The sequence below is a fragment of the Mastomys coucha genome, unplaced genomic scaffold (genome assembly GCF_008632895.1).
Source record: "Mastomys coucha isolate ucsf_1 unplaced genomic scaffold, UCSF_Mcou_1 pScaffold6, whole genome shotgun sequence".
NCBI lineage: Eukaryota > Metazoa > Chordata > Mammalia > Rodentia > Muridae > Mastomys > Mastomys coucha.
The window spans coordinates 35,229,351-35,249,627 of NW_022196912.1; the positions used below are offsets into that span (position 1 = coordinate 35,229,351).

General features: G+C 38.7%; 1 protein-coding gene across 5 annotated transcripts in view; it reads left to right on the forward strand.

The window, feature by feature from the left end:
• Nbas (NBAS subunit of NRZ tethering complex) overlaps positions 1-20,277 on the forward strand; it is a 386,817-nt gene that overhangs the window by 49,532 nt on the left and 317,008 nt on the right. For all 5 annotated transcript variants that reach the window (XR_004114347.1, XM_031356464.1, XM_031356465.1 and 2 more), the window contains exons 13-19: positions 5,136-5,199; positions 9,033-9,226; positions 10,246-10,503; positions 11,835-11,960; positions 16,021-16,172; positions 18,449-18,589; positions 18,863-18,941. Coding sequence is in view for 4 of the 5 variants with exons in the window: in XM_031356464.1 (XP_031212324.1) it covers positions 5,136-5,199; positions 9,033-9,226; positions 10,246-10,503; positions 11,835-11,960; positions 16,021-16,172; positions 18,449-18,589; positions 18,863-18,941 (1,014 nt within the window). In the remaining variant the exon portion in view is untranslated. The remainder of the gene's footprint in view (positions 1-5,135; positions 5,200-9,032; positions 9,227-10,245; positions 10,504-11,834; positions 11,961-16,020; positions 16,173-18,448; positions 18,590-18,862; positions 18,942-20,277) is intronic.

Here is a 20,277-nt window from a genome sequence, read left to right on the forward strand (position 1 = left end):
GAGAGAGAGAAAGAGAGAGAGAGAGAGAGAGAGAGAGAAAGAGAGAGCCCTAGTTAGGTTTTAATAATGAGTTTACTAAAACTTAAAATTTGCTTTAAAACCTTAAAACTTGGGAATGAGTAAATGCATTTATCTTTGTAATTTTAAATATATAGTTAAGTAAAATAATGGGTCAGGAAGAACGAGCTTTCCAAAATGGAGGAAGTATATAGAAGAGAGGAGTTGAAGCTCGCAGTTTGTGTCCAGCAACAAGTCTTTGGATCACAGATGCTCCCAGCATTGACGAGGGAGTCAGGTAGCTGCTGCCACGCCCCAGCTACTCCTAGGGCTCCCCAAACAATCCCTAGGTGGAGCATGAGTCTCCAGTCCGTGAGTCAGAGGCCTCCGTAGTCTCATGGGCATTGTTTCTATTAGTAAGAGTTTACACGTTTACATACACGTTTCTTCTCATGTTTGTTATGTGTTCTGTTAACAGTTTGTACGTGTTTAGTTATATGCTAATTTCTTCTCTGTGTGTTGTATCTAGTATTAACAGTTTGCGTGTTTAATTACATGCCACTTTCTTCTGCTTTGGTTAGCATGTTTTTTATTGATTACCTAAGTAAACAAGAAATATAAGGTCTTGTGTTCACACAACTGAAAACCAAGGCCTGTTTGCTATCACAGTGGGCTTTGTGCTGGTTGTGATTTCTTTTGTTGAGGGAGCCCCAGGGCTTAGCCATAATTACTAAGCCTGACCCTGCATCATTGCCATCCTTTCGATGCCCACATCCTCCCTTGGAAATCTAGTGCTTAGCCTGCTGAGAGGTTTGCTATAGCCATCCACTCCACCTCTGAGACTACCACTGCCTTTAGCTTCAAAAGAAATTTTGGTTCAGATTTGGAAACAAAGAAAAATTATTTATTTTCTTTGGAATCCTGTTGTCAAACTGCAAAGCCCTCTGCTTTTCTGTCATCATGGTGAGTCTGGTCAGACTACACGTTTGCTCCTTGGGCTCCCATCTACCTGCTTTTATCTAATCCTTTGTACTGTGTGTTCTAGAGTGTCATTCTATCACAGATACTCATATGAGGCTTCAGCTTTTCATACACTCTGGATTTTCAGCATATTTGTCTATGATGAGTAGGCCTTGGAGCATGAAGGCTCTGGGTATAGTGCTCTGAAACATTTATAAAATTAACTCACTGATATCTCGGTGGGCACTTAACTTTGTTCTAGGTTATACACTAAGAAAGCGGTAGGGATGACATTGGGATCTATCTCTGTGACTATGATGTGCGTGCTCTCTCCTTAGCCAGCATGCCCAGCATATTTCTGTGTTCACAGTATTTGTCCTCTTCTTACTTTGGGAAACATTCTGTTATTTGAAAGGTCAGATTTCTGTGAGACAGGTTAAGAAGACCCAAGTCCCCCTTCCTGGTTGTGCAGTTTTACATTGGGCCATCCTCTGACAGTCTTTAAATGCTTGGAGACAAGTCCCGATTCCTTCTGGATTGAACTCTGATTTCATTACTGCCTCTCAGATGTGCTTTACTCTTGATCTACTAGTTGGTGTATATGTACTAGGGAGCACAGTAAATAACTGACCAAGTTTCTCCTTGTTAAATGCTTAGCCATGTTACTAGAGGACTTGTGACACCGCTTAGAACAGGGTGAAGGAGGTAACTTTTTTATGAAATGTGACCGAATGACCAAGGCAGAGTCACCTGGGTCCTGGGAAGTGGTCATTCTGCCTTGTGTATTTTATATTGGGACTTTAGCATATGTGGTACTAAAATCTGGTGCACTATAGTGAATGCAACAAGGCTTAGTTTTAACTGTTCCATAAAACGGAATAGCTTGTTCCTATAACCATGGTAACACCACCAAAAAATCATGATGTCGTATCTCTGCATAGCTCTGCAGTAAGAAATATGGTAGGTGTGTCAGTCTGTGCCCTTAAGATATTTATATTCTTGCCAAGACAATTATCCAGAAAAAGGTAGCATTTTAATATTAAAAGGAAATGCTTGGGGAGAGAGGGGCTTATAATTGTAGCGCTGGGGAGGAGAATTCTTGGAAATAAATTTGCACATTGAGGCTTGGCTTCTTTCAGAGCAATCTGGATTAAAACAACTCTATTTAGTAAAAAGTAATTTTATTACCATTTTAATACATGTGAAATAGTGCAAAAAGAAATTAACATGCAGTCACTACGTGTTGTAACCAAGATTTTACCTTTTTTTCAGAATATTGACTAACAAGTGTTTGCATTCAGAAGTATTGATATGTGTTTGAACAAATGAGGAGCTAAGTGTCTGAGACTAAGGGAGGGATAGCACCTTGAAGCCTGGTTGGGTGGCACATGATCTTGTGCAGCTCATTATGCAAACACTTAAAAACTGTGCAAAAGTAGTAGCCATCAGTGAGGGGCATAATACTGTCATTTACCAGATGTATGAGCATGTGTGTGCAAAATCACTAGACTTCTGTAAAGAGGAATCCCATGTTCTGACAAATACTTGGACAGACGTATTTTTCTCATTTCTCTAGCAGTCATCAAGGGAGCCTTGTCCAGTGGACAAGGCAGAGCTTTGCCTTCCTCTGTGGCTATGCTAGGGAAGGAATGGACGGGCTAGTGAGTGAATTAGTAATTGGTTCTATGGCAGCATGTAGTATAGCCAGCTTATAGTTGTTGTCTGAGAAGAAAACAGTGTTACTTCTGCCCTGCATTCCTTTATAGGCCTTTACCAAAATTGTGGATTCAGCTCACTTGGGGCTTTCTTCATGCAATTTGCTGCTTTATTAGTTTTTATAATGTACTTTGTGTGATTGAGTATTTTCTCTGTGAAGACTAATGATTAGAGATAGTTATGGGAATGCCTGGTTTGATTTACTTTGTATCCAGTTTTAAGTTGATTAAATACTTTTGCTTTCATTGTCAGTGTGAAACATCCATCTGGCTGGAAATCTGGGTGTTGAATTTGTTCATGTCTAGAAGAGAGTAAAATTGTTTCAATAATTTTCATTTCAAACATTTCCCATATGTTATGTTTATATCTTTACATCTTGTTTTTGGTCTTAATTTTTCTTTGAAGTTTTATTACTTTCTGACCTGTAATTTCTGTGTGGGTGTAGAAAGTGAAAAAGAAGTTTATCTTTTCCATTTTAATTCTATTTCTCTTTGATACAGAGTAGGTGTTAGATTAATTTTGTTAAACAGTGAATCAATGAAGGACAAGTGGGAGGATGGTAGCTTATGTGATTAATCTTGGTAGATCCACAGCTGTTTTCTTAGCTTCACAAAACTCTGGACTCTTGAAGACTCAGTACTGGGTAGACCCTATTCAAAGCTCTACCATGTGCTTTGCATAGTAAACACTGATAAATATTTGTACAATGAATACACATAGAAAATGTTGCTCCTGTTCTATGGGAGGCTGAGACTGATTCTAGTGGCTAAAAAAGTCAGGAAATATTTATTTATTTATTTATTTATTTATTTATTTATTTATTTATTTATTGGAGGCCAGATAAGGCAACCATGGAGCCTGAGGTGCACATGTGCTATATGTGTGCCAGGGTCCTTGGTCCAGCCCATATATGTTTTTTGGTTGGTGGCTCAGTCTCTGAGAGCTCCCTGGGGTCCAGGTTAGTTGACTCTGTTGGTCTTCCTGTGGATTCCCATCCTCTTCAGGGCCTTCAGTCCTCCCTTAGCTCCTCTATTAGAGTTTCTGACCTACTGAAACAGATGCAGATATGCACAGGAAATAAAATTCTTAAATCTTAGGAAACATTCATTTAGTTGATTATGACAGTTAAGCTTGTCTATAAAGAAAACTTGACTGTGTTCCTAGGAACATCTTTCTGGGCCACTGCTGCACTGGAAAGTGCTGTGTATTTGCCTTTTGCAGACACAACATAGAAAGAGATATGGGGCAGAAAGGTGTGATTCTTCACCTTACTGGTATGTTTATGCAAGGGTCACAAAGACACCTGTATAACAAAAGATACATCCATAAGAGAAAAGTACAGCACATTTTGTTAACCAATCACTTTCTCTTGCATGCATGGGAGAAAAAAAAAGTGCTGTATTTGGAAAGAAAAAATATTGCCTTTCTGTTGTCGAACAGGCTTTGTTAGCAGATTGAGGGAAGTCTTGTTTGTTTGTTTTTAATTCTTTTCTTTGCTGGTTTTTGTTAATAGTTCTAGGATCTCATTCTCAAGCCTCAGATCAAGTCAGTTCCTCTGCTACTCAACATTGGGTGCTGGAAACTGTGGGAGTGGAATAAGATGACAACCATGTTGAAATGTGATTGGACAGAGGTTGTCATCTAGAAGTAACAGAGCATGAGGGACCCGGCAGTTCTCTCTGTTATCCTTTGTTGCCTTTCTGTAGGCACCCTCCACCACAACTGTGTGTGGCTAGATTCAATGGAAAGAATCTTTATAGATGAAGAGCCTTATTAGCTGTATGGCTTGCTTAGGAGTAGGAATTCTAATTTCTACCATGTCCTGTGGGAGGGGAATTCTGGTTCCTATGACTCGGTTTTGGGGAGAATAAGAAGCTGGGGATAGGAGGACAGGAGAAGGTGGGAGATACATTGGTATCCATCAGTTCAAAGACACTAGCCTACGGTGATATGTTCTGAGGTCCAACAGATACAAAAGGAAGGGTCAGGAAGGCTGCTCCTTAGATTTGTGCATGTGGTACTAAGGCCTGGGTGTGCTTCCTTGTAGGTTGTGAGCATCGTACGTGCTGCTCCTTTCACTTATGTGCATAGTGTACAAGGGGCTTGGAGTATACCCAGACCAGTGTCTACTTACAGCAAAATACACAGTAATCTCTAATGTGGGGTGTGGATGTAGAAGAAACAGGGTAGTGAGCTTTCATTTGTATCAGTTATCAACTTTGTGTCCTATCTTTTGTGTGCATGTTGAGTCTTAGTTCCTGTCTGTGACCATGAAGTCCACTGTCATTCATTTCCCTAAACTCTTACATTGAGGAAGCCTTGGATTGTAATAGAAATCAAGGGAAAGTATGTCTGTATTTTTTTTTTTTTAAATTGTAACAATTTCATAGGTCTTGGTGTGTTTTTCATAGTTTTCTTAACATGTTTGACTCATGTAATTATGTACATATCTTTTTATTTAGCCAGGCTACAATGAGCTTAATCCTGATTGGAGGTTGTCTCCTGAGAAGAGGAAGAAAGTAAAAGGTGAGTAGGGTATGAGAAATATGATTATTACAGCTGTACAGGAGTCCTCTTATTGCCTACATGTTCTTTAGATATAAAGAATCTCTTGTTTCACTCTGAAACAACCATGGAATCTTAGCAAGGCAGCAGATCAAATGCTTTGTTTTGTTTTTACTTTTCCTTTTATGATTGTCTGTTTGTTTGGTTATGTTATAGGTCTTCCTCTTTAAAACTTACACATTTCTATATCTGAATTAATTTGTTTTTTAAAGTAAGAAGATGTCTGTTTGGGGGAATGAGGAATGGGGGAAATCAAGGTTTACTGTTAAGTGAAAGTAGTTGTTTAAATAGAAGATTAAAACAAAATAAAAAATGAGAGATCCTTTATTTATTTATTTATTTTGCCTTAGATATACGCTCTTTTTCATGTCTGTTAAATTTAGTTTGTAAGTACTTTATTAAGAACTTGAAAAAAAGAACTTCAGTTTATAGTTTTCTCTTTTGTTGATCCTTCCTCTAGTTTATTAGTAGGCTAATTCTGGCATGATGGGACACATCTGCTCCTATTCTTCTCCTTGCAGTATTCCGGACTATTTGGAGGAATGCTGATATTTAAGGTCTGGAGGCGTTTGGCCTGGGCTGGTGCGCTTGATTTGGTCAGACTCATTACTGCTTCAGTCTTCTTGTGCAGTGTAGGTCCACTGCAAATGCCTCTGCCCTCCTGATTTAACATTAGCTGGTCATATGAGTTTGGGAGTTTATCCATTTCTTCTCAACTTTCCACCTTTGTGCAATACAAGTTTTCAACACACTCTGTCATACATTTCTGGATTTTGGTGGTGCCTCTTGTAATGTCCATCCTGTTAGTTCTAGAGTTATTGCTTAGGTCTTCTTGTTCCTTCTTTTGGTTAATTTGACTAAGGGTTTGCCAATTTTTTCTTTTCAAAGAACCAACTCTTATTTCTTTGATTCTTTTATTGTACTTTTAGTCTGAACTTCATTAATTCCACATTATTGTTAACTCTTAGTCTGCTGATTTTGTATTTGGCTCCCCCCCCCCAAGATTCAATGCTGCATTGTTTACTTGAGATCACTCTGAGTTTTAAATGTAAAGGCCCATAGCTGTAAACTTTCCTTTTAATAAACCTATCTGTGCTGGGTCCCAAAGATTCTGAAAAGTTGTGCTTTCATTTTTGTGTGATTCTAGGAATTAAAAAAAAAAAATTCCTTTCTGATTTCTTTAGTGCCATGCCTATCCTTCAAGAATGTTCAGTCTCTGTGGATTTTATAGTTTCTGTGCTTTCTCCTGGTTTTGAATTCTACATTTACAACCAAGAAATGATTGTTATTTTTTGTTTTATCTTTGGTAAGATTTGCTTTATGGCCTAAGATGGAATCTATTTCTAAGAAAGCTCTGTGGGGTACTATGAAGAGTGCATGTTCCAAAGCTGTTGTTTAGAATACTCTTGGATGCCTCTTTAGTCTACTTGATATGGTGAAGCTTGGCTCCCAAGTTTATGTTTTAATTGTTTTTGAAGAGGTGTGTCTATTGATAAGAGTGAGGAATTAAAGTGGTATACTGATGAATCTCAAACTGTCTCATCTGTTTATTGTCCAGCAGTTTTATTTATGAAATTTGTTCACTAATGTTCAGTTTATGTACTTATAACTGTTATGTATTCTGCATAGATTGTTCCCTTTATTAATATGTAGTAGCCTTTTAAAAATCTCTTTGACTAATTTTGGATTTATCAGATATGGGTCTAGTTACTGTTGCTTGTTTTAGATTATGTTAACTTTCAACCTTTTTATATCAGTCTGTGTGGCTGTGCCAATGAGATATGTCTTATAGAGAACCAAATGATGCCTCTTGGTTGTTAGTCCAATCAGCTACTGAGTTTCTAATTGGAAATTTAAGTCTATTCATCTTTAGTGTTGTTATTAATAAGGCATGCTGCCTTGTGTAATTTTGTTGGTTGTTTATCTGGTTGGTTCAGTTAGTGTTGTTTTTTTTGTTCAACTCTTGTTCATTTCTGGGGTTTACTGAGTTAGGCATAGTTGGTTCTTTCTCCTTTGTTCTTCTCTTCCTCTCATAAAATTTATTCTTTCCTATGCTCATGGAATTAAGACTGCCTGTATGCGTAAGTGTCCATTAAGTTCCTTCTGCAATGCTGGCTTGGTAGCTAGGGCATTTGTCACCGTGAAGTGCCTTCACTCTTCTTGATTTTTTATAAGATGACTTTATTGGCATCATGGTTGACAGTTACTTACCTTCAGGGCCTCACACACCCTGTTACCATTCTTTCTGTTTCTTCTGCTGAGAGGTTAGACATGAATTTTGTGTTGACTTTGAGAGTGGAGTTTTTCCTCTTGGAATTTATAATAGTTTGCCTTTTAGCTTTGGCGTCTTGAGTAGAATTGTGTCATGGAGCGGGCTGGTTCTCCATTCATTTTTATTTGGGGTTCTCACTACATCTGTGCTTGTACTCATTTCTGCCTCTGTATCTAGGATACCTTCTGCAGTACTTTGGTGGATGGGAGTTTCTCGCCCTTTACTTTCTGCCTTGTGGATGTTTGTGTTTTGTCACTTCGTCGTCATTTCACAGAGTTCTTGGATGTTGTAGTCATGCTTCCTTGTTTCCTATTTCTTGTTTCTTTTTCACTGGTGCCTGGATGTAGCATTTGTTCCTTCCACCTGCCAGGAACATAAGCCCCAGATGCAGGCATGTGTCCAGAAACTCTGAATTTAAACAAATTGCCCAAGGTTTCTATCCAAAGAAATATATTAGGGTCAGTTCTTTTTAATTGTACTAAGGAGTTGTTGTCAGTCTGACTAACTAGTTTAAACATCTTTTCTTTTTGAGTTTACATGTGCTTTCAATTCTATGTATGATTGGCATCATTAAGCTATATCATATCCATTCTGGATAGCTACTGTTAATGAAAAAGTGCAGTGCAATTATTATAAAATATCATGACATTTCCCTTTATATCCCTCAGTTTGGTGAACCATAATTCATTTTAGCTTAAAAATTATTTTTTGATCTTGATTTTTTCTCTGTTAGTTAAAAGTTTAGCAGCCCTGGAAGCTGTCATTTTTTAAATATATCTATTTTTAATTACTAATTATCTGTTTGAAAATGATCTAGTATATTTTCTAAGAGCTTTTATTATATATATATATATATATATATATATATATATATATATATATAGGATTTATACACATCTTCTTTTTAGCTTACTATCCCAAAACTTATTACATATCTCTTTCTTGTGTATAAATTATGTTTTTATTTTAAGTTTTTCAATATATTTGTTCTATTTTATGTACAGTGTTGTTTTGCCTACATATATGTCTGTTTGAAGGTGGAAGTTACAGATAGGTATAAACTGCCATGTGCGTGCTGGGAATTGTGGGTCCTCTGGAAGAGTAGACACTGCTCTTAGCTACTGAGGCATCTCTCCACCCCTATCATTATGTTTTTGATGTTTCCTCCCCTCTGTTTGGGGTCAAACCCAGAGTCTTACAGACACTAAGCAGGAGGCTCAGTAGTGAACTGTGTTTGTCAGCTGTGTATCATTGTTTTGAGGAAGAGGACCTTAATTTGCTTACTCTTCTCCCTTCGTAGATTTGGCTTGTTGTTGCTGCTTAGGCAGACCCTGAATTGCTGTACCTTTTCTGTCTTTATCTGAGTAAGAATTTGAATGATGGGTTTATTTTATTTTTTTCCCCATTTTAAAGCATCTTTGAGGCTCCAAATATGAAATGACTTGGATTTTAAAATATTACATTAAATATTTTTCTTTTAAATCACTCCTGCAAATGTATTTGAATTTTCTTTTCCTATTAGATAAAGAGTCCTTTTATCCATTGATTGATGTCAATTGGTGGGCAGATGGCGCAGTGACCTTGGCTCGGTGCTCTGGTGCATTAACTGTTTCATCAGCGAAAAGTTTGAAGAATTTACTGGGAAAATCCTGTGAATGGTTTGAGCCCTCCCCCCAAGTCACTGCCACTCATGATGGGGGGTTCTTAAGTTTAGAGGTAAGAATAAACGTGCATTGCATTAAAAATCTGTCTATTTGGCTTTTTATATGTGTATGTGATATAGTTCTGTGTTTAAACATAAGTCTGTTTTTGAAATAAAATATTAAGTATAATACGAAAAAATTCCATCATCCACGAATTAAATGTATTATATTGCTAAGAGAATAAAAGCATTTATAGCTATTTTGTTTCCTTTAAAACATTTCATCTTTGCTGAGCTTGATCTATTTTTCTTCCTTTTTTTCTTTTAGATGAGCCATTTGAAAATGTAGAATGTCATTACTTACTGGTTAGGAACTACTTAATGTTTACATTAGTATTCACTGAAAGTATGGCAACCTAATTTTTTTTCTTCTTTCAGGTAAAACTTTTATGACGATGACAGAGTTGAAAGTAGAGGCTGTTTCCTTCGGGCTGTGCTTAGTCATTTGGAGTGCTTACTTAAGTCTATGTAGCTTTATGTCTGCAGGGTACAGTGACAGGTGTTTGTTAGTGTGAAATCTGTCATCTAGTCAAAGCTCTCCCTTACAGAAGATGACAGTTTAAACTCTAAGCCAATGCTGTTAAGTTGGAATGAAAGTTCTCTTTGGCAGCCCTGCTCTCAGCCGCCGTGTTTGTGGAGCTGGTGGACTGTTTAAAAGGGACATCAGAAGGCATTTCCTGGCAAATAAATACCTTCATGTCGCTTTCTAAATTGTCTTCTTGTTTTTCTACAGGAAGTACAGATACATTAATAGTTAAAGAAATTCACATTCTCACCCTTTTTATTTCTGTAAAATAACTGCAGATATCTACACGAATGGCCTATTATTAAGGTGGTCTTCAGCTTTAAAAATTTGGAAGCCACATGGATGTGTATATCTTAGGTCTTTGATTTGCTTTGTTTCTTTGGATCCATTGTGAATGACATGTAATGAATCAAGCCAGAGTATAATTAAAATATTTTTTTCATTAGCTCTTAAAAAATCTGTCTCTAGTTTCTTATCATTAATTTTACATCTCCCATTTCAATTTAGTGTGAAATTAAACTTGCCCCCAAACGATCTCGAGTGGAGATGAGGGCTGGAGAAGAAGATGAAGGGGAAGCAGATTCTGACTCAGATCATGAAACGTCTGCCAAGGCACGCTATTTTGGGTACATCAAGCAAGGCCTTTACTTAGTTACAGAGATGGAGAGGTTCGCACCTCCTCGGAAACGACCTCGAACCATCACAAAGCACTACCGCCTTGTGAGTCTGCGCTCCACAACTCCAGAGGAGCTTTATCAGAGAAAGGTGAGTGGTCCTGCTGCGTCCAGCTTTTGTACCACAATTGCTACTGTTTCAGTGAAGAAAGAAATGAAAAGAGGGCATGTTGGCTCCCTGACATGTTAGAAGTAACAGTTCTGTAAGCTTTTAGAATAATGCCCTCTTTCTTTTTTCTTTTCCTTTGTGTGTGTGTGTGTGTGTGTGTGTGTGTGTGTGTGTGTGAGCAAAGGGTTTATTTCATGTTAAATTTCCAGGTAACAGTACATTACCAAAGGAAGCCAGGACAGGAACCTAGAGGCTGGAACTAAAGCAAAAGCCATAGAGGAGTGCTACTTAATGGCTTGCTCCCCATAGCTAGCTTGGCCTACTTTCTTAAACAACCCAGGACCACCAGTCCAGGGGTAGCATGTCCTCTTTTTAACTGAGTAATTACAAATCAGTGGATAGAGAACTCAGTCTGGGAGATAACCAGAGGATAAAGTGTGAGGATCAGAATTCAGATCCTAATACCCAGCTAAATGCCTGGTGGGCATGCAGCTTATGGTAACTCCAGTGCTCTGGAAGCAGAGACTGGAATCCCCAAAATGAGCTAGCTAACTGGACTAGCCAAATCAGTGAGCTCTGAGTTCAAGTGAGAGACCTTGCCTTGGTGTATAAGGTAGAAAGCAATTGAAGAAGGTGTTTATCCAGGTTTGGCCTCCATTTGTACATGCGCATATACCTTACATATGTGTGTGTGTGTGTGTGTTTGTTAATATGTTGCATGGTGCTTGCTTGAAGGCCAGGGAGACTTGCAGGCTTTCAGGCTTATAGGAGTCAGTTCTCTCCTTCTATCATGTGGCTATCTCCTATCAGTGATTAAATTCAGGTTGTCTGGCTTGGCATCAAGGACCTTTACCCACTGAACCATCTGTGGTTCCTAGCCTGAGGCTTTGGCTACCTGCTGTGTGCCTTCAGCTGTCTTTCTTTTGTGTACTAAGTACAGGTCTCTCCTAGACTACAGGTGGTGAGGGAAGACTTTAGCATCTGGTTTCAAAGCCTGTGTGGCCAACACTGCCTCGTAGGGCTATTGGCAATGCTCTGCAATATTTTGAATGAGCATTGACTTGAGCTAGACTGCAGTCTGCCTCTAGTCTCAGGTTTTGCCAACATTTGAATGTATAAGACAGAGCTTTTCATCATATTTGTTAAAGTGCTAAAGGAATTCCTGATTTAGCTGCTTCTCAGAATGTCTGTGAGCTTCTGATGACACTCTGCATGTGTGTTCATAACTTGTTGCACAGGCCAGGTGAGTGTCTTGATTCTTCCTCTCATCAGAGTGGCCTCATGGGTAATTCATGTCTGTTTCCTTGACAAAGATTGAAAGTGAAGAATATGAAGAAGCCTTGTCTTTGGCTCACAGCTATGGCCTGGATACCGACCTTGTCTATCAGAGGCAGTGGAGGAAGTCAGCTGTCAACATTGCTTCAATTCAGAATTACTTGGTATGTATAAATGGTTGTGGTAACATGATGAAATTCATATTCATGGATTAGCTTTTGTTTCTAGAGAATTTCCCACTGCTAATATTTATATAGGTAAAGAAGTGCTTTCTTAGAAAAACTGTCAGAATCTCCTGCTTCTGCCTCAGGATTTTGATGCTAAAGATATTGAATATACACTGTCTGATAATCTAGCCATCTCTCTGATTATTTCCATTATTGTACATCTCTGCACCCACATTGGTCAGGGCCTGCTGCAGAACCACTAACAGAGTTTCAGTAAGGAGCTTTGTGTTTCTGGTAACCAGAGACTATGAATAAGGGATGAAGAGAACTCGAAGGAACACCTTCAGACCAAGAGACTGCGTTTAGGAGGTAGGCCTGCCCTTCTACTGGGATGGACACTGTTGAAGAAAGAGTAGTTGTGTCAAATTGCAACAAAAGGAACTTCTAGGATTGTTTTAGGTTAGGGCTATTCTCTAGTTTGCTTGGTTTGAGATGGAGAGAGAGGCTGGATGTCTCCTGCTCAGGTAACAGTGAGGCAAGGTGGTTAGAAAGCCCAGATGCTAACAAGCAGGACACATCTCAGAAACATCATACAGATGAGGGTTGGTAACTAGGAACCATGCCAGGATTGGCAAGAAAAACTTTCCACTGCAATATGGGAGATCCAGTGAGGGAAGCTTCCCACATAGATGCAAGGGAGATTGGGTATGAAGGAATCTGCTCACAGGATTGCCTCTGAAATCCAGTGTTAAGTTGTTTTGACAGGAAGACAGCCTTAGTACCACCATGTTTGTCTCCATTCCCCCAACACTCTCAGGCCTTGTTGCCTACAAAGCCAAAGGACCAAGAGGAAGAGAACCAAAGTGCTTTTGAACTGAAGAGCAGCATCTTTCCCTTTGCAGTGGCCTTCAGAGCTGTCTGTAATAATGCTGCTGCTATCTCAGTTAACAATGAGAAATGCTGTTGCTTGACCAGCCCAGAGAGGAACTGAGGAGCTCAGAGGGAAGAAATGGATGACTGATATATAAACTTGTCAAATATAGTCCTTTTTGGCTTAAATCCCACAGTTGGATCCTTCTTAATGTAGGCCTCCATGTTATAATTAGTATGCAGCTTTGTAGTCAGTTTGGGTTGTTATAACGCAAATACATTCAGCATCTTGAGCAAGAAAAAGTTATTTCCCCAAATTTTGGAGGCTGGGAAGTTCATGGTACCAGCCCAGTGGTTCCTAGTGACGCCACTCACCTTGTTCTGCAGCTGGATCCCTTATTGCTGTGTCCTTGTATGTCAGAGAATGCTGACAGAGGAAACAGGCCTTGCTAGTCTTTTGGGCACTAATCCATACTTGGGAATAGTCTTCTGTCTTGCTGTCTATCTGTCTGTCTGTCTTGAGATAGACCTTCACTGTGTTACTCTGACTGGCCTGAAATACACTTTGTGGGCCAGGCTGGCCTGAAACTCATGGAGATCTACTTAGCTCTGCCTCTTGAGTGTTGGTATTAAAGGTGTGCTCTTACTCTGGTGGGAATAGTTTCTCAACATACAACTTCTGGGTGTAAGCCTGTATGCTTTGACCTTTGACATCTTTGCCAGGAAGTAGTTAGACTCATGGGATGAGTTTAAAAGTTTGGAGCTTTTGATCTCATATTTAGAGAGAAAATCATTTTGGCCTTTACAATGATTATAGAAAATGCTGGAAAAATTTCATAGTAATTGTTTTATCTAAATGTTCACATATGTGAGGAATTATAAATAAAACCCTGGTCTGAAAGCATTTGTAAGACACTGGTATTTCAATCAAATAGTATGATTAACGTTAATCTTTCTACTGGCTGACAGAGGTAAGTGAGCATAGCAATGGCAATGCATGGGGAAGGAGGCAGAGCTGTTTGTGTTGGACTTAGAAATGCACCATTTCCATCCTGCATCATCTTTCATTGTGTGGTTTAGGATGGGAGCTCCTGGGTGCATGACAAAGCAAGCAAAGTTTGTGTGTTTGTTTTTGTTTGGAAAATATTTGGTTCAGTAAAATAAAGGATTTCCACAAATTCTTGTCTAGCTTGGGCTGTCGAGCAATTCCTAGACCATCTAAGATCTAAGTAGGATCAGGTATAAAATATAAGTGGATGGAGGTGTAACTAGAGGTGCACAGGCAGTTTCTGCTGTTATGCAGCTCTTAGAGAGAAGGAGGGCCTCATATTTAGCATGTATCACACCAGAAGGATGCTCATAAACCTGTAGCTCAGTGACAATTGTGATCATTATAGACCCAGAGATTATAAAGGAAGGCTTTCTTTATAAAATAAATAAAAATTCAAAATAGGCCTTTTCCAGTCAGAAGAGAGGATATTGTCAAGAGTGCAAGCAGAATGAGCAAATTAAGTCTGTGATATGGCCCATAAGGTGACAACCAAATCTATCTCAGTCAGTATTGGTTGTCTTCATGTCCATGACAGTACCTGAAGCGTAGTAGATGCCTACTAAGCATTTCATGGATAAGTGAGCTCTATTAAGTCAGTCAAAGGTGAGTAATGGTGAACATTGGGAAACAGGACTCAAGAGTGCTGATTTGCACTTGGTGGGTGATGAAAACTAGTGATCACTTGGCTTTGTTTTAGGTTAGTGATGGATTTCTGATAGATGATGTAGAGGAAGACTGGAGTAAGAGGAAAGGTGTATTAGAAAGCCAGCTAGGGTCAAGGGAATCCTACAGTGTTCCTGCCATTATGCTTTGATGATTTAGACAAGCCTTTAGACTTACTTAGGTGATGGTAGAATGTTTAAAGAAATATAGGGTGTGAATCATTGGGTAACTAAGAAGATGTGTCTAGGAAGAGGGCAAATCAGAGATTTTGGAGATGGAAGGAGCAATTAGAAGTGAAGCATTGGTGAAGCATTGGTCCTCTGTCCTGAAGAACAGCAGGCCATGACTTGGTATGAGTGAATTGGCTTCACAGTGTATGGTAGATTTTACAGTCAGATAAAGATGCATGAGTCTGGTGTACGAGTCTGTTTTGAAGCTAAGTATGCTTACTACCTTAAGGGGCAAAATGCATTTTACCTCTGCTTTATATTTACCACCAAAACACAAACTACAGGTATCTATAGAAGATCTTTATTATACTTGTAGAAAAGAGTATTAGAGCTTTGTGTTTCACTGTGGCTCATTAGTGCTTCCCCACCCCTTTGAATCTTTTCTTCTTGCCCATCTTCACTCCTCTGTGACCCATGGCCTATAGAGCTTCTTTCTTCCCAGCACCCACACCACCAAGCCTGGCTGGGATTCAGATTCGGGTCCCGTGGAAGAGGAGGAGGAAAGATTGTAAGATTGAAGACTAAGGAAATAAGGTTCTTCCAGACACCACAGGAGTGATTCACATCTGAGCTCACAGATAGCTGTGCCAGCATGCACATGACCTGCACAGGTCCAAACCACATGGGATCTTAGCACGGAGCAGGGACCAAGAAGCTGTTTTCAGCTGATACCTGCTGGGAGATGGAATCAGTTTTTTTCTAGTGGAGTGTTGCTGAATGTCAACCACACTCCAGGGCAGACTTCATGGCCAGGAGGAATTGGCCAAGACATAAAGAACTTCATGCCTTGCCCACCTCTCTTTACTTTTTGCATGTATGGTTTCATTTTGATGTTTTTTTTTCTTTATTAACCCTAAACTACAACACAGCCTATGCCCCCCTCGTGCCTTTGCGAGAGAGGAAGAAAGAACATAAAATTGGTTCAGTAGGGATGTGAGGAACATCTGGGAGGAGCTGAGTAAAGATGGGGAAAGAATATGATCTAAGTATATTGTATGAAAATTTAAACAAACAGACAAACAAACAGACAAAACCTGAAAACAAAATCCTGTGGGATCACATCTCCTGTATGCAATTGCTGTGAACAATAGTGAAATGAATTAGTGGCTTGTAAGGTGCTAGGACCAAGTTCTTTAATGGCGCTAATACTTTTTGTCTTGTTATAATTCTAGAAAGTAATCATCAGGATTTATAAGGTGCAGTCTGTTCTTAAATGCCTCTGTTTCTTTTTCATTGTATATAGAGTAAAATCAAGAAGCGGTCTTGGGTTCTCCATGAGTGTTTGGAGAGAGTTCCTGAGAATGTGGACGCTGCCAAGGAACTCCTGCAGTATGGCTTGAAAGGCACAGACCTGGAGGCTCTGGTTGCCATAGGGAAGGGTGCAGATGATGGCAGGTTGGTTTTGAAGATTTGTGCTCACTGCAAAGGTGGCATGGAGAAAGCTGAGGCTACAGCATTTGGCCAGGCAGATGTTGAGCACATTGTTGAAGCTGTTACAGTTGACTGATGCTGTCTTCCCTTTCAGTTAAATATATTTGTAGGCAATGGTTTGATTCTGAGGCACACCAGGTCTTCTCAGGCTAATTAGATGCTGGGCTCTATGGCACTAACAACCTGTAGGGTCATACTCCGTACTTTCCGGGTTCACTTAACTTAGGAAAGCCCTTCAGATGCTAACACTGTCCAGATGCCAGAGAGTAATATAGTAATGTTTTTATTTATTTATTTATTTATTTATTTATTTATTTATTTATTTATATATGAGTACACTGTCACTGTCTTCAGGCACACCAGAAGAAGGCATCAGATCCCATTACAGACGGTTGTGAGCCATTTCTCCAGCCCCTAGTAATGGTTTTAAATTGTTGTCAAGCTGTTGCTTACCAGACATTTGTGATTTCAGTAAAATATGAATGATAGTATATACTTGATAATTAACTAATTTTAATGAGATTAACATTTTATACTATGTTAAGATTATAAATAATGTGATGTTTATTTCTATGAAATACAAATCAAAACCATGACAACTTATCATTTAAATCTAGTTACAATGGCAGTTATAAAAAAGGAAAATAAATAACAAATGTTAGTGAGGACACAGAGAAAGAGAAACTCTTGCTCAGTTTTAGTAAGACTGTAAATTGATATAAGTATCATAGAAAATGAAATGTAGGTTCCTTAAGATACTAAAAAGAGAAATACCATGTGATCTAGGGATTCTGTTAATATATATTTATAAGAAGGAAATGAAAACATTTTATTAGGAGAGTATATGCATACCCCTATTTAAAACAGCTAAGCCACAGAAGCTCAGACAGAATCAGCTAAGATGTCCATTACAAATAAGCGGAGAAAGAAAATGTAGCACATTTACACAATTGAATAGTAGAATCATTTTGCCCATAAAATCACAAAGTTGGGGCTTAGAGAAATGGCTCAGTGGTTAAAAGCACTTGTTGCTATTTCAGAGACCCTGAGTTTGGTTGCCAGCATCCACACTATGCACCACACAACTGCTTTTACTCTAGTTCCAGGAGATCTGATTTTCATGTATGTCTGTGTGTACACACACACATAAAGTAAAGAAATCTTTTAATAAACAAACTTGCAACTGCTTGTAACTTTAGTTCTAGTGCTCTGACACTGTCTTTTGGCCTCTATGTGTGCCACATGTAGTCGTGGTGCACACACATGGATGCAGGCACTTATATGTACATGTAAAATAAAATAAAAAAATCTTGAAAAACAGTGACAAAGGCTTATTATTTGTAGCAATATAAATGAAAGTGAGTATCAGCCACAAGGCGAAGTATAGTAACTGAAGCTATATGAGGACTTACTTCATATGTGCAATCTGTGAGCAGAACAATGGGTACTAGAGCCCATAGAGCAATGGAGAGGCAGATGAGAGGTTGTTTGAGACGTACAGAATCCCAGCCTGGTTTATGGAATGAATGGTAGTGTTCATATTGTACTGTATAGTTCAGAAGAAATACACAAGGTGGTATTGAATATTCTCATCACAAATATGAAAATGTGTCACATGATGAGAAGTACACAGGGTAGAAAGATACTCCAAACTGAAGTTCCCTAAAAAGCTGCATCTATGTGAGAGTTCTTCTACAGACTAACAAAAAAGAACTTCCTGTGATTGTGGGAGGTGGAATAGTGCAGATTAAAAAACCGAAATTATCTTGGCCTATCTTTAGTCCCCATAAAAGTCATTCATCACCCATTTCTCTATGTGCTGTAACATCTTTGACTATCAGGCCAAACCTTAGTAATGCATTAAATTAATCATTTTTCTTCCACCATAAAAAAGGACTAGAGACAGATTCTAGACATTAGTGATTCAGGTTATAAAGCCTATTTTACATTGAGTGAATGTCCCCTCATCTAGCCCTGCGCATTGTTTCCCTAGGTCGATGTCCTTTCTATGTTTTAAATGTCTGTGATCACTGCTTACCCTCATTACTTGTCCCGTGGATACAGTGAATGAACTATGCTATTTGGCAGAATTTTAAAAAGATATTTTTTCTGTTTGGTGGAAATTAACTTAAATGAGTAAATATTCATAGTAGGACAAAGTAACCTTCCATTACACGAAGAAACAAACAAACAAAAAAATCATCTTAATAAAAATCAAATATGTTCTTTTCTCTTTGCAGATTTACCTTACCGGGTGACGTAGACATTGATAGCATTGCCTACGAGGAGCTTTCCCCACCAGACAAAGAGCCTGCCAAGAGCAAACGGCGGAAAGACCTTAAGAAGAGACATGAACTGCTTAAATTAGTGAACTTTTCAAAGTAAGTCAGTCATTTATTACTGCTCACTGGGAAGTAGAATCTCTGGTCATTTCCATATGTGCTTTACTAGTTTGAGTCGCTAAGTTACTTCAGTAACTTGAATACATTACTTTTTGTTTAGCCCTCATGATTTTACATACAGTTCTAGGAGATGTAGGCTGAAGGTTACACAGGTTATTTTCATGCTCTTTTACCTCAGACAGACAGCTTGTGTCAGTGAACAGAAGCCTGTGTCTATAAATGTAAGCAGCTCAATCAAGTTCTTCCACATAGGTTGACCCTGGAACAAAAGGAACTGTGCCGTTGTAGACTGAAGTTATTAACCTTCTTAGATCGGCTTGCAACATATGAGGTAAGGAGTGATGTTAGCCCTCCAGTGATGTGCAGCATCTGGTCTCACACACTGCCATCCTGCCCTAATGGGTCCTGTTTTAGTTTTTCAGGTCATTTATTTGGGAAAATTTATTTATTGAAAAGTCAAGTTCTTTATTACAAGGGTTTTGGTAAAAATTGAAAGTTGTAAAAATTCAAAAGTTGTTTTCTAGGACTATAGAATAAAAAGGCTTTACCTATTTACACATATGCTCTCTAAATTTATAACCCTTTAAATTTCCAATGTGTGTATTTCCAGGTAATGACACAGAACTGGTTCTAGTGTGGAATTTCAGGACACACTGAGTTCAGTATTTATAGAACAAATATTCTCACCCATTTTAGTGATTTGCTAGTTGATTAGGGTTAGTTGGTTGATCTTTGATCTTTAATGGAACCACTTTTGAATTTAATAGCTGTATACTTTGTCACTCTTTGGGATCTCAAGCACTTTTGTCCCTATGTTGGACATTTCATTAACATTGTATTGTGCCAGGTTAGAGAGCGTTAAGCATGGAAGAAACATGCTTGTAATGGTAGAAAGTTTTTGGAAGCTGAGGCAGAGGAATTGTGTTGAATTTGAGAGCTGCCTAGACTGTACAATGAGACCTTATTTCAGAAGACAAAAACAATCAAGAAAAAAAAAACCTAAATGGAAATGAGACACTTTTCAATGGCTATGAATGGTTTAGTTAGTTAACTTGTTTGCTTGTTTATCACACGAGCTTTTATCTAAAGTTGCTCAGGTTTCTTCTTTTCCCACCTGGGGAGACTGAGAGTCTTATTTGTGCTAGGCAGGCATCCTCCTGCTGAGCAGTGTGCCTATGCTTTCCAGGTTCATAGCCAGGCACTGACCTGTGTTTGGCCTCAGATTATTTCCTTGTTCAGTGTATTGGGCCTCTCTTATATGGACACTCTTGGCCTCTTATATAGGGCCTCTCTTGGCCTGTGGCACGAGTAGCCCTAGAATGCTGAAGGTATTTAAAACTTCTGATCATGTGTGTAAGTCAAAAGTCTTGGATTCCTCACCCCTTGAAATGTTATTAAACAAAATTGGAAAAGGAAAGGTAGTGATTCCAAATGGAGATCACATGTAGAAGAATGAAATTAGATCTCCACCCTTGCTCACCAAGCATTAAAAAAATAAACAAATAAATAAAAGAAGAAGAAGCCAGGCATGTAGCACATGCTAAGCATCCAGGAGGCAGAGGCAGATGAGTATCTGTGAGTTTGAGGCCAGCCTGGACTACATAGTAAGTTCTAGGACAGCCAGAGCTATATATGAGACCTTGTCTACAATAACAACAAAAGAGGAG